The sequence below is a fragment of the Solea solea genome, chromosome 10, assembly GCF_958295425.1.
Source record: "Solea solea chromosome 10, fSolSol10.1, whole genome shotgun sequence".
NCBI lineage: Eukaryota > Metazoa > Chordata > Actinopteri > Pleuronectiformes > Soleidae > Solea > Solea solea.
In genome coordinates this window covers 13,690,507-13,705,730 of record NC_081143.1, presented here as the reverse complement: position 1 = coordinate 13,705,730, position 15,224 = coordinate 13,690,507, and the positions used below count along the sequence as shown (strand labels likewise).

Genomic DNA, 15,224 nt, shown 5'->3' with positions numbered 1-15,224 from the left:
AGACCAGTGTCTGTGTAAATGGCAATAATACAGAATGGCAAATATTGAATTCAAGACTATGTAGGAGGCCACATTTTATGAAAATTAACTCACAGCTGATAACTCTTTAGTGTAAATAGTAGGCCTTATTCACCTTCATCACATTCTTAGAATTGATCCAGTTAAGAAAGGTTTAGATGTGGGAACATTTTAATCTTATGGATCCTCCTTTCATAGCCATATTAATGTAATTTAACAATTTGTAATTTATAATTGTTATAAATGCATTAGCTTTCTATCTCGCTCCACCCATGTAATAGTGACCTTTTCACCAGACGAAAAGGGCTTTACCGGTTGCTGCTGGCAAAAACATACATACAGTGCATTCTTGAAAAAGCAAAAACAAAATGACAAAGTAAACAAAGAGCCAGGGGACAAGGTTAATAATTCATCGATCATCTCTCGTATATCTCAAACTGAGAAAATACATTCAGGGTTCAGATTGCTTTGTTGAATATATTGTTTGTTTTTATTCTCAACAATAACAATGGATGGCTTATCATGCTGCTTATTTATCTTATTGATAATGTTTTTATCTGGTACATATTGCACTGTTTCATAAGGGGCAATTCATTTCATTTTATGTTCATGTATTTATTTATTTCATGTAACACTATATCTCAACTTTACATGTCATTTAGCAGACACTTTTATCCACAGTGATTTACAAGGGAATTGAGTACAACCTGCCAGGGGTGGGGTTGAACTTGCGACCATGAAGTCTTTTGCACAAAGGGTACCGGCCTTAACCTAACTGAGCCACTCCACCCCACCTCAACTGTGTGACCACACAATTTTCTCATATTTGGATTTATGGATGCATGATTTAGCAAGTCACATAATCGCACTACTTGTAATATATTGGGAAATAAATTTGTCAATTTCTTGCCATAAATTGTGTGGAGAAGACCAAAATATTAGACATATATCTTCTTGAGCCAAATGATAGAATGAACAGTGCACACAAATAGTGATTATTTTTGGAATAAAACTTTATTTGAACAAGTAAATGTTTACAATTGCAGAAACAGAAACAATTGTGTTATGTGTCTGAAACTGGAAAAAAAAAACAACAACCACACATTGTGTGATATAGACCGAAGGCTCAGGGAATGTTTTTGGCAGGAAAATGTTTCATGAATGAAAATGTGGGTAGTAAGTTGATAAAAAATAAAATTGCGAGATTGTTACTGTGTTCAGTGAAGCCAAACGTGATAGTTTACAATCATATCCGTACAGTGTGAAGCATAGAATAAATGTGCTAGCGTTTGTTCTCTACAAAAGGTGCAGTTTACATCAATGTCTCTTTTCAGTCTTTGTAAATAAGAGTTCGTTGAATAGAACCTGTGAAGCATCATGTGAAATTATATCTCTCCAACTTTAAATAGGGCGTACTTACGTGCAGAGTCGACAAAATAGTGTTCTCTGATTGGACGAGGAACATGGAAACGTCAATGGAAAGAGTCCTCCCTGATGACATCATCACGCAGCGTCGAAGAAAGAGCGTTTTTTATGAATGCCTGTACGCACCAGAGTTCCCCAGGGTTGGCGGTGCCAGCAAAAGTGGTCCCTATAGATTGTAGCGCATAAATACATTTAGACACGGCGTACATGAAAAAACACACAGATATTCTACGCTGCTTACAACTGGAACTGAAGCAGCTCACTCCACCTACTCTACGGAAATGAATCTATACTGACTGCCCCGTTCGTCAAAACGAGCGCATCCACTGTGTCTTTTTGTCGGCGGTTCCATTCGTGCCTCAGCAGCAGATTGTTAGCTAACACGCTACATATATCAAATCATATTGCTGGTTTTTTTTACACAGCGGTGTTTGCAGGTATATGTGTATAAGGGGACGAAATGAACAGTCGTCTGCAAGAAATCCGCGAACGACAAAAGCTGAGACGCCAGCTTTTGGCACAACAGGTAAGTAGATGGTGTTGTTAGCTAGAAGCTAACCTAACGGCATAACCAGAAAGCTGCGGGACAAAATAAAGTTAATGTACGGAAATGCATATAAGACGCACACATTACATAAACTATGACTGGTGGTCCAAATCACAAGTAAGCACATGTAAATTAATCATCGAATTGTTGACGCTGTTTGAAGCATTTTATTGTCACATCACATAAAGCAAACATGACCGGAATTCGTTGCATTACATGTAAATGGATTAACACTATAGCGGTAACATGCTCAGCATTCACTATTCTGGGAAATAGACCTGAATGTATTCACATATTTTGCTGAAAATATGAGTATTTTCTTCTCGTGTCTGTCCACAGTTGGGAGCTGAAAGTGCAGACAGCATTGGAGCTGTCCTAAACAGTAAAGATGAACAAAAAGAGATAGAAGAAACAAGAGAAACATGCAGGTGAGACGTCTGTTAAGGCCCCTCTTGTGCACTTGTTAAGCATTTTAAAATGATTGAATTACTTTTCCACCCACATTGCTCATATGGCTCCTCTATCTTGTTTACTATGTTTTGCAGAGCTTCATTTGATAGCTCAACACTGTCTTCCAAAAGAAAGGCACAAACAGATGGAGAGGACACAGAGGAAGATCTGGAGGAACCGAAGGTGAGTGTGGTCACATTACACCAGCGCTGCCACTAACAGCCAGAAATGTTATTTTCATCATGCAATGGCACTTGCAATATCCCCCACTTACTTTGAAAAGCTAACTTCTGTAACTATCTACATCACAATTCCATTCATGTTTTTTTTTTTTTTAATTAGTTGATTGTATTAATTATGCCGCTTACTTGTAGATAAAGTTTTGTTTGTAGACATAACATCTCATTGTGGTCTTGTGTGTGTGTGTGTATATATGTGTGTGCACATTTATGTGTTAGGATGAAGTGGAGGTGCAGCAGTTGGATGAAAGCAACCCCTATGAGGAGGTGTATAAGGACTCAAGTACATTCCTTAAGGTCTGGAAATTTCCCATCTTTTCCCCAGCAAGGGCAATGGGTGATTGTGTTGAGATGTGCCCTGCATTATGTAATTTTACCTCTGCTGCCACCCACAGGCTTTATACTACATTGCACTTAAGGTGATGAGTGCAGCATAAGATCAATGTCCCGACACGATTTGCGCTTGGGTTAATGGGTGATATTTTGTTTTATTATGGTGTGGATTTAGAGACTATGAGTGCTTCAGTTTTACTGTTAGGTTTAAAATAGTTGGTTGTCATCTATGTAATGTGGGTTACATGGTTTTGATACATCTATTTGTTATGGGGTCGTCATCAGATGACCCTTAGGCATTCCTATTTCAAATAATAACATGTGAGTACTAAATGAGCTTAAAATGGAAGCAATAGCCAACAAGTCCTTGCCAGAGTGCCTGTAGAGTGAAAATAAATGGCAGACTCAGCTGGGTATAACCAGGCTTATATTTAACTGAAGGAATGTTGGAAACACAAGGGCAGATAATGGCAGGCCACACTCACTTATGTCGAATGTACTAAGGCTGCAGATTATTGTGTAATTAGCTCATGTCACTGTTAGGGCTGTAATCAACCAAAGAAATTCTTGGTCGACTGAAGCTCCTGAAATTTCGACTCAAAATCGACTAGTCTACTACGTTGATATCAGCGCAATATCAACTTGTTGAGGAATATTTAGATTGTATGGCTCTGTTCATGTCCTCACACAGAGCGACACTGAACATAGGAGCTCAGCTTCGCGGCTGAGACACAAATAGACCGATGCCGTTGTTGCGGGCGAGTGCGCCTGCAGTTATAAAACGGATCAATGATTATTAGACTAAAACATTGAAATATGCCAATTCTGATATGTTCATGTACTCAAAACAGACAGAGCAACATAACAAAGACAAGTTAGCTTACCGTCTTTATATGATTTGCCATGTAGTCGAGATGTGATTTGCAAACTGTTGCTGGCAAACGTTGCATGTAAGTTTTTTTATCGCCACCTATTTTTGTAAAATGCTGCCACACTGCCGATGTCTTTGACATGGACGTTAGAGGACTGCCTGTTGCCTAAAACAAAACGCTCAAAATTAAATAAAACCACCGGACGTTCTTTAATCCATCTGTCTCTGTGGGTTGGGCTAATCCAAAATACTAAAAACAAGTGGGGTGTTCTATGGTTAATTAAATTAACTCTAACTCTATTTTGCAGCCAGTGACTTGCTCAATTGATAGTGGGGATACTCCACCAGAATATCTTGGGACCTGAGGGATCCTGATATTGGTTCAGACAGAAGCAATGGTCACTGCATTGATGGCTGCATTTTTGGAAAAAAATCAAATGTACATATACAAAAGATGTACATTTTATACATGTAAAAACATCCATTATAAGGAATAATGGGTGTAAAATTAATGTATGTGGCGCACCCCACAATTTGCTCTGCAAAACAGACACACACTTTCCCCTATGTTTTATAAATCTATAACAAGAATACATACATAATCTGTTTCAATAACTGTATTCTTCCCTTCCCATGTTTTAGCGAAAAACTCACAAAACTCACTTTCCCATTTACCAACCCATGAAATAAGTAAGGAGCAATTTGCTTGTCTGTGCTCCTGCAACTGTTTTTGGTTTTCATTAGCGAGACATTGATGGGTTTTATTGAAGTTTCATAAGCTGTTTTTAAGGTTAGAATCAGTTTTGTAAAAAGCACATGGTATGGGGTGAGGGTATGATTTCAGTCTGGAAACATGGCTTGGCTTGTAACCAGAGGGTCGCCGGTTCAAGTCCCCACCAGGTCAAAAGGGCTGGGGTACCCCTGAGCAAGGTACCCAACCCATCAACCACCCAAGTGTGGCAGCCCACTGCTCCTAATTCTAGGATGGGTCAAATGCAGAGAAATAATTTCCCTAAGGGGATTAATAAAGTATAAGATTTAGATTTAGAAGTTACAGTCAAGAGTGTGAATGGAATTTGTAATTAAAGTGAGTACCCGAGTTTGTGATTTAATGTATAAACAAGCCTAAGAAAGGCAGTAGTGTCAGGTTTCTGTTATGGCAGATAACTTAAGTTTGGACAACTTTCTTCCACATACAAATTCTAAATGTTCATGTCAGACAATGCTGAAATTGTTTTGTTGTCAAATTACACTCTTTCATGCTCCTCCTTGTTTATCTTTATTGATTTTTTTTTCTCAGGGTACTCAAAGTTTGAACCCTCACAATGACTATTGTCAGCACTTTGTGGACACAGGACACAGGCCACAAAATTTTATTCGAGATGTGGGTGAGTATACTTGTCTTTGTGTGTTTTTTACCTGTTGGAGTTTTCCCCTGGTCAGTGGTGACATTCAGAGATCATAGCAATCCATGGCCTAATTTATCCGACTGATAAGTTGTTTTATTTTCTTCTAATAAAATGTAATAATAACAGAATTTAAATGTGTTAAACAGGAAGAGTATTTGAAAATAAAAAATATACATTGTTCCCATGAAAAAACTTTCTGGAAGAGTCTGCACACTCTTGCATGCTTGTGGGCATTCCTGACCTTTTGTCTTATCCGATTAAGGTTTGGCTGATCGATTTGAAGAATACCCCAAACTCCGAGAGTTGATCAGACTAAAGGATGAACTCATCTCCACCACCAATACACCTCCCATGTAAGTTATGTGAACTGAAAAGTACATATTTATACTTTATATTTAGACTTTCTTAGGAAACTTTCTTAGAGCAATGAAATACCTTGTTGTGCATTAGCATTTTACTTGAGGTGACCAATCTCCACAACAGTTCGTAAAATGTCCTCACATTAACAATCCAACAGGTCTCTCTCTCTCTCCCTTGTCTGTCTTTTATCCTCACCTCTGCTGATAAATATACAGTTTATTTTACTTCCACAAACAGGCAGAACTTGACAAACTCTACCCATATCAATTTCACAGCACCTCAGCAGGCACTCACAGGACTCATACTGTGTGTATTTGTGAGCGTTAGCCTGTGTTCACAGAGCAATCACTCCATCACCTCCCACACATTTTTCTTTGGTAAACAATGGTGACAACGGTATACAGGATTGAACCCTCAACCTTCCAGTTGAAAGACGACTCTACTCTACAGCCACAATACTGGTTATTACTAAAATCGTGGGTTGTTGGGATTGCTTTAAATAAAGTGTCTCTTTGAAATCATGCCACATAAAAGACAAACAAAAAACAAGGCTTTTGAGTATTTTAATATCATACTATTTTCATAATCTTCTCTGATATTTGCAGGGACCATTTAGTTCCTGGTATCATAAGTCCTGGAACTATGTGGAGCAAACCTCTGAAGACACTTTGTATTTAAAAAAAACATTTGCTTATGTTATCTGCTTCTTGATTTTAGGTACCTCCAAGCTGATCCTGAACACTTTGACCTGCAAGATTTGAAGTGCAAGTTTGATGTTATTTTGCTCGAACCACCGTTAGAAGAGTACTACAGAGAATCAGGCATCAGCCAGACTGAACGCTGCTGGAATTGGGATGATGTATGCATTCTGTGAATGGTGTATTCATTCTTGTTTGACTCTACTTTTGGCAACATACTCACTCATTCCTCTTTCCTGCTATTGCAGATCATGAGACTTGAAATTGAGGAGATCTCAGCCCTGCGTTCCTTTGTTTTTCTGTGGTGTGGCTCCGGTGAAGGCCTGGACTTGGGAAGAATGGTAACACTATCCCTCACACAGTCAAAAGGACACATTAAACACCCTGTTCAGACCTCATATTAATATTTGCCTCACATGGTCATAGCTAACCAGCCATAGCTAACCAGCCAAACGGATATGTTATGTAATATGATATGCTATGTAAACTGAGGGGTCTTCCCTTACCACTACAAGTGTTTTCTGGCATTCTTATTCTAAATAAGAATTTGTTCTTACTGTTTTGCCTGGTAAAATAAAGGGGAAATAAATAAATAAAATGAATGTGTTGTGTAGATTAGTCAGTTTTCCCAATTATCTGCAGGACATTACAATTTTAAACTGGTATAATGTATGATTTGCTATTTAATGTGACACTGTAGATTGGCAGGGAAAGCCCTTTTCTGGGTGTGTTAGTGTGTAATTATTACATGAATCATGTTACAAATAACTAAAGCCAATGTTGTCTATACAGTGCTGATGAATTTTTCCATAAGTGTTGTTTTTATAAATACCACAATGGCCAAATTATGTTGACCATGATTTCATTTAGAAAAGCAATAAGGGGGGGTAAATACCAGGGGGGTTTTCATAAGCACTGTAATACATGTTGATACTTATCATAACTTCACCCATTTCAGTGTTTGAGGAAGTGGGGCTTTAGAAGATGTGAGGACATCTGCTGGATCAAGACGAACAAAAACAACCCAGGCAAGACCAAGGCACTGGACCCCAAAGCAGTGTTTCAGAGGACCAAAGTACGGTACACGCATGCACACACACAGACACACACTAGACACTAGAAATTTGGGAAAAAAAGGACAAAATCTGTATTAAACAATGTAATTACCCTGAGGTTTGCGTTCCTTGAATAGTAGATGTAATGATAGATGTTGAATTTTACACCACCGATCTATACAAGCAGAATTTAGTTAACACAGTAAAAATTAGAGCCATAATATCAAAAGTTTAAAAGTGTGGCGCTACATAAACTGTTAAAATGGTTTCCAAATAGAAATTGTCCCCTCAGCTTATAAATGAATTACAGATAACATTTGCTGTGAATAATTTGTGGCTTCAACTGAATACTGAAGCTGTAATTGATGTTTAAATATAAAATCAGACTTAATGTAGAATTAACACATTAAAACATTACCTCTCGAGGGGAGAGTCCAAGCTGAGCTGAGCTGTGAGACGACTTGCATTTTTGCATTGATTTGCAGTGTGGCTTCTTCTTTTTCTTTGGACTTTGTGGTAACATTCTTGGTCTTATTTCAGCGATTAATCTGAAATGAACTTGGAACTTGTAATGAACAGCGATCAATAAAGCATATTCGTTCCAGGAACACTGTCTAATGGGAATCAAAGGAACAGTACGTAGGAGTACTGATGGTGACTTTATCCATGCCAATGTGGACATTGATTTGATTATCACGGAGGAGCCTGAGATGGGAAACGTAGAGAAGCCTGTAGAAATATTCCACATCATTGAGCATTTCTGTCTGGGCCGCAGGAGGTTGCACCTTTTTGGGCGAGATTCAACCATCAGACCAGGTGAGATGGATACACAAAACGATTGATCTGCTGTATTTGGGTAACAAATGTGTAAAACCGTAACTGTGTGTAAAAAGGTCTGCTTGTTTCTGCACAGCCACGCTTTTGCTAATTTGTTTTGTCTCCTCTTTTTAGGCTGGTTGACCGTGGGTCCTACTTTGACAAACAGTAACTTTAACCCGGAGGCCTATGCCTCACATTTTGGAGTGCCGAATAACCATCTCTCTGGCTGCACAGAAGAAATAGAGAGGCTGAGGCCCAAATCTCCCCCTGCTAAGCTGAAGTCAGACCGTGGTGGTGGTGCAGCCAGAGGAGGACGAGGTGGATCAAATGCAGGAAGAGGTGGAGACAGGGGCCGCGAAAGAAACCGACCAAATTTCCGTGGGGACAGGGGAGGGTTCAGGGGAAGGGGAGGGCTGCACAGGGGTTTTCCACCTCGCTAGAGCACACAAGTCATGTGAATGAGTCTTATGCTTGGAATTTTCATTTGCATTCATTCCCACTTTTACTGCTGTTGGTATGCTCAGTGTGCGCAAACTGAGACAGTAGTCCGTGTAGTTCAGTCTTTTGATGTTTTTTTTTTTGGTTCATATTTTTTTACGGTTATAGATACATTGGATGACGTTTCTCTAAATAAACACTCTCCACTATTCGTAATTGTGTATTGATTTATGTCTTGTCCCCGAATACCTATGCCCTGAAAGTGTCAAAATTACAGTGGTCTGATTTTGAGAGCAGCTGTGGTTTTAAAGTAAATATCAAATGTAAAGTAAAACTGACACAATTCATTCATTGTTAAGAAATACAAGAATGGTAAAGTCTCTTCCTCAATATACTCTAAAACTGATGTCATTTCAGGATGTTGTAACACAAATTTACACTGTGGTTGATATTCCCTTTCACATCTAGTAACAGGCCCGTACAGTGTGTTGTCATACGTCTGCTGCTAAAATGTTTGACATTTCCGTAACGGCTTTAGCTGTCTGAAAGCCGATTGGCTGTTCTCCTTTTGTGCATGCTGTCAAGCAGTCATAATCAAGGAGGGGTACCATTTGAACATTTCACAACATCCATAATAGCTCTTTGAAGTAGCCTTTTACGTGTGCTCTGGGACTACTGTGCAACAGTTGCCTCTTTAGGTAAATGAGTCTCCTGCAGAAACTCAAAGGTCAACAACAAGATATTTTGGTGCTTTCCTATTACAAGTCCACATTGTAGAGTATTATTTTGGGTAACATTTGTTATTCTATGAAATACCCTTGCAAACATTAGATGGGATTTACTGTAATTGTCATAAAAACAAAAGGAGATTTTGAAATAATCCCTTGATCCCTTGAAACTCTAGTCCATGGGTGTCAAACTCAAATGACCTGTGGGCCAATGGTTGTCTAGTCTGATCAAGCTGTGACCAGTCTAGTGAAAAAAAGCTGCTGTTCAGTAGCAGGTAGACAATATAAATTTCAATTTATAACACAATATTTTCATCATTGCAATAAAGACTCCCATGATGACATTTATGAGAATTTCAAAGTGCTTGTTTTTGATATGGAATGATGTATACTTCACAATAAAGGTATATGAATGAACCTAAGTAAATCTATTATTAATATCAAAATGGAAATAAAATAATTTAATAATTTAATAAAACATTTCAAAATTCTTGGCAATGATAATTAGAACACCCACCAGTTTATATTTATTTAATGTTGAATGTAATGCATTTAATAATACATAACTATAACCAAAATATTATACAAGTAAATATATTTAGTATTATATTCTGTAAATATACTATCACCAACTGTGCATCAGCCACACGCACTGCATGTGCTTAAAGGAAGAGGACGTCGCGGCCCATGTTTTCACTGTAACATAATATTAAGTGGTGGGCAGCATATCATTGATTCAGGTGCCGCATGTGGCCAGCGGGCCGCCAGTTGGACACCTCTGCTCTAGTCAGTTCTAACTGTATGTACCTGTTGGTGCACAACAGCAATATTTTTTGTATTTTACAAAGTGCTTCATAGGTGGTTGCTCATAAAAATTCTAAAACTAGTACGCATATAACTTTTATTACTACATAATAATGTTTCTCTAACTTAACATTTAGTTTTCATTCTCTACCATTGGTCAACATTACATTTACATTTTGTGTTCAAATCTCTATTGATTCTAAATCTAATCTTAATCTCTGTTCCTCTACTTTATTCAAGTCCATTTGCATCCAGTTCAACCCCAGCAGCTGTGAGTTTGCAGCCTTGTTCAACTTGTGTGTCACTGTTAAATGTCATTTCATTAAAATGGTGAAAGTTGGCCATCAAACAAGCAGCTGTGACTCTGTTGTGACTACTTTTGATCACCAAATTTCAACCCCACACAGTCACTTGCAATGTCACTTGGATCAAGTTCAACCTCTTAATATTTTGCCACTAGAAAACACTGCAGTTACATTATGTATAAGCAGCAATCAGGGAGTGTTTGCATTAATTATATATGGAATATTTATTTGACAAGCCTTTTTATCACTCTCCCCATTCAGCCATCAAGATTCTTGGTTCACTTTCCCTCGTTTATCTAATCAAAGTCACTGTGGTTTGGTAGTAACATTTATGAAACATTTGTGAGAAATTTGTTTACGTTCTAGTAGAAAATCATGTATGAAGAGAGACATTTGTGAAGTGGAGAGCAAGTTGAAGAGAAATATTGAAATACTGGAACAACCTGTTTCCACTCCAGAGAACCTTCCATGCAACACACACCAATTTAATGGGCACATTTTTTTTTTTACTGTAACTGAAAAATCTGTGAAGGTCGTTAAAGAGCTGAATTTCTGAACAATGTCTCAATCTCTTGAAAGATGCTTGAATGAAGTTGTGTGTAATTTTTGTGCGGAACTAGTAAGAAGCGTCTTCAGTTATTTTAAATAGAGGAAAATGTGCAAAAAACTTTGAATATTTCGGATATTCTCCAAATACAAAAAATACAATCAGTAATGTCCTAATTGTGCAATCTTGCCACAGTCTGTTTACCCTGTTGCAGTTGAACAAAATACATTTTTATTTTTTCATTCATAGGTATAACTTAAAAAATATCCTTTAAAAAAGGGGGATTATAATAAGCACCTGTGATGTACAATGATAAGTAAAAGATCTATAAATATAAGCAGTTGCACAACAAGGATGCATAATAGATTTCTTCATGTTTGCCACTTATTCAAATGTTTTTTTTTTGAGTGAGCCTAACATTAGCAGCTTTCATAGTAAGCTAGCTAAAAAGTTGTTTATGAATCAAAAAAGCAAAAAAAACAAACAGCTGATTTGCATCTGCGCACAAGAGCATGTCCCAGTAGTTACCGGAGTCAGATGTTTACATGTCTGAACATAATACTGGCGTAATCCAGCTATTTTATTCATCGCTGGAATAAGAGTTTATTCGGGTAATGCTTACAGGATTAGTTACTGTATTTACACGACACGCTTTGGGATTGGACATCAGGGGAGTGATTTTGAATAGCAGCCTTCACAGCCAAGAGCTGTGTCCCCGATGAGAGGGCACCCTCATGTCAACTGCTTTGCCAAAAGTTGAAGTACACACTCATTTTACCGGTGTCTGTGTTTTAGAAATGTATATTTACAAAGAAAATAATGAAGTAAATACAACCAATCATGTAAATGGAGTAATCCATTTCAATTTCATAATATCAAAAATGAGAAAAATGACTTTCTTTTCTTCCCTTCTCCATTTTTTCTTCAACCCTAGCTTAATAGACCTATTTCACAGCTGATATGATATATATATATATATATATATATATGTATATGTATAAACAGGTGTTTACCAATAACAACCAGGGTTCCTCCAGGTTTAAGAGAGCCAGGGTTGTGCTATTGTTTAAGTGCAAAGGTAGGTCACACTAAATTCTTGACACTTTCACCAGCAGAAACTTTTCTGTTATTTTAAAACTGCACGTTTCCTGTGTTTTCTGGATGTGTTCAAATACAGTGAAATAATTATACTGTATGGTCATTAGCATTACTAAAACAAGTCCTGCAGCTTCTGTCAGGTGTCTGGGCAAGACATTTTTGTCAGACAAAACCTTTGTGACTGATAAGTCTTCATTTCCATATTTTAAGTCAAGAAGTTAAGGTGTGTGGCGCTTTCCCAGAGTCAGCTCTGAATAGAATAGAAAGAAAAAGGTCTCGGAGTCCACTGAGGTAAGTCATTATTTTTCTTTTTTTGTGCTTGTATTGATATAAGCTGATTATACAATTGAACCTTTTGAATATTAGAAATGACAAACTCCATTTACAAATGGGAAACATTTATTTAAGACATTGTATCTGTACTTGTGAATTAATTGATTTTTTTTTAACTGATGCCTTCAGCACACAAGGGGAAAAAAAAGCTGGAACAGAGCCAGCTATAACAGGGACTCCAGGGACAGGGACAACCCCTTTCAATGACACTATGATAGTGTGAGGCCCTGGCCATGGCTGCTTTAAGCTTTAATTGCTCCTCTGAGGAAATTCAACTTCTCATGCAGAAAAATAATCAAAACTTTGTATATACGTCCAATGCGATGCCAAACTTCCTCATCTGCAACTACAGGACAGCAGGGGTGGAACAGTTCACAAAAGCCACAGTTTGGTTCATTTCGCGGGTTTACGTTTCGGTTGTTTTTTTTCTATTTTTTTTTTACACTCCTACCATACCATGTATCTGATATATAGCCTAATAATTCGATTTTTTTCTTTCATCAGCTCTTCTTAAGGACATATCATGCAATCTTTCAACAACTGAAATAATGAGGCAGCTTGATTAGGGATTAAGCTTATATATTTATTCTAGTTTCCATTCTGTCAGTGCTTGTGTCAGATCATCAGATAGATGCTCACTTGTGTGGGCGGGTCTGCAAAACGGAGCTGTCAGACAATTCTTTGACAATTCATCGTAGTGTCTCTTCATAAAGTTCAGGAATCACTGTGTTGCTGAAGGATGAAGTGATGGGATGGAATATTATACCGCAGCTCAAGTACTTTAATCATATGCAGAAACCCTGCATCCTCCACCATGGCATCTTCTTGTGACATTTTTGCAGCTGACCTGTAGCACTCAACAGTACACTCCTCCTTGTACCCAATGTGAAAAAAAAAAAACTTCACTGGGTTACTGTCATGTCCCGAACCGTGACAAGCGTAACGGGACAGATATTTTGAATGAACCGTTCCACGCCTACAGGACTGCAGTCCTTATGGTGACATTAAACAAACAATCTAAATTTCAACGGTCTGAAAATTGATAACAAATCTTTCATACATGCTACAACCTTGTGAATATTATGAATAGTGTGAATTATGAAGAAACCTTTGTCATATATAAGAATGCACTTAACATATATATTACAGTGCAAGCCAATGTTTGCCTGTAAACGGTGCAGTAAGCATAGTTGCAAATGCTTGCAAAATACTTAAAAAACTATTATATCTGATGAGGTGTTAAGAATTCCAGACATGTACCCTCAAATATTGCTTTATTGACCGTATTTTAATTCTGCTCTCATGTTTACTATTGCAGTCTATGGGACATGTTAACTTTAAGCACAACTTATGGAAGAAGTCAATCTTTTAAAGGAACAAATGATCAACATTCCTATGGTGTCTCGAAGAAGCATAGGAAAATGGTAAATAACAGGACAGCACTTTGAAATCTGCCTTTCCATAGAGAGACAGCTAACATCCTCCCCCTTGTGGTTCATTCAGTTATTGTATGAAGCCATCAATTTTTCTCTCAGGGATGTCTGATGTTGTGAGTTTGCACCTCAGGTGATTCAACATGTAGCTCAGGGAAACACTGTGATGAACTAGTCATGACTGTTTACAGCTCTAATTTGGTATTATGTTAGACTTGCTTATAATACATATCGTCCAGTTAATACAAGTCCTTTTTCTCAAATCTATAAGAAGAGGTTGCATGAACCTAACTCAAATTTTGTTGGTTGTTATATTTTATTGACAGTATTTAAAAACCTTATCCATGTATCCAATTGTCTGGACAGGATTTTTTTTAAAACTATTTTGTCCTTATATTAAGATGTATTCAATATATATTAATAACTTGTCATATTTCACAGGATGGATCTTCTTATATGTCTTCTACTAGCAGGTATTTGTTCACACGTGTTTGTGTGTGTGTGCGCGTGTATGTGTGTGTGCGTGTGTGTGTTTTCAATTTCTGATAATGGTTGAAATATGTTGTTTTCTTTTTGGGCTATTTTACAAAGCTGCCTTTTTTATATTTAAAAAAAGATTAAGAAGATTTTCATTTACTGGTCAATGTAACCATGCAATCCACCTGTCTTTTCAAACCATACAATATCAAAATGAAGATGTTTGGTATTCTAGAAGTAGATTTGTTGCATAGAATTATTAAAAATATGTAGTTACAAATATTGTTTTATGTGTCTCTAGTCATTGGAAGCTCCCCACCAACATCAGCAGCATCGGCACAAACAGTTTTCACAACCACCGCTCTGGAAGCAACATCTTTACCATTTGAAGATTCAAAACTCTCATTGAAATTCAAGTTGCAGCAAAACTTTACTCCACATCTTGCAAACAAATCCTCTGAAGAGTTCAAGACATTATCAAATCGAGTAAAAGAAGCTGTAAGTCCAATATTTTTTTTTCAAAACTTTTCATCGCTAACTTTGTAAGAAATGATTAACACTGAACACATATCTGGATGTTCATATGATCATTTGTTTAACAGTTGGCTGGTATACCATTTTTATAACCAGCCAAGTGAATGATTTTATTATGACATTATACAAAGTAAAGCAGTTACAAATAATAGTTAAAAACCTGCAAAGATTTGGTGTTTTCACAAGAAAGTTAGGTCCGAGAAACTGCAGGAATGAATGTTATTATTGAGCTTATCTTGACGAGTAAGTAGTACATGACCTGATCCTAGAAGCAATACTTTGTGGAATCAGTCAATTAAGTAC

At 37.3% G+C, this 15,224-nt stretch overlaps 1 protein-coding gene across 1 annotated transcript; it reads left to right on the top strand.

Annotated features, from left to right (window-relative positions):
• The first annotated feature begins 1,561 nt into the window (after positions 1-1,561).
• Positions 1,562-8,873, top strand: mettl14 (methyltransferase 14, N6-adenosine-methyltransferase subunit). The gene is made up of 11 exons (XM_058641693.1): positions 1,562-1,969; positions 2,330-2,418; positions 2,536-2,623; positions 2,899-2,976; positions 5,184-5,271; positions 5,555-5,645; positions 6,370-6,511; positions 6,599-6,691; positions 7,309-7,425; positions 8,011-8,221; positions 8,357-8,873. The coding sequence occupies exons 1-11, from the start codon at positions 1,904-1,906 to the stop codon at positions 8,662-8,664; spliced, it is 1,371 nt and encodes a 456-aa protein (XP_058497676.1). The 5' UTR covers positions 1,562-1,903; the 3' UTR covers positions 8,665-8,873.
• The last annotated feature ends 6,351 nt before the right edge of the window (positions 8,874-15,224 follow it).

What these genes read in the sequence shown, in the direction of transcription:
- mettl14 (XM_058641693.1), top strand. Translation starts at nt 1,904, where the DNA reads ATGAACAGTCGTCTGCAAGAAATCCGCGAACGACAAAAGCTGAGACGC. An exon ending in AAGATCTGGAGGAACCGAAG is followed by an intron (nt 2,624 to 2,898) that starts GTGAGTGTGGTC and finishes TTTATGTGTTAG; the next exon opens with GATGAAGTGGAGGTGCAGCA. An exon ending in ACCACCAATACACCTCCCAT is followed by an intron (nt 5,646 to 6,369) that starts GTAAGTTATGTG and finishes TCTTGATTTTAG; the next exon opens with GTACCTCCAAGCTGATCCTG.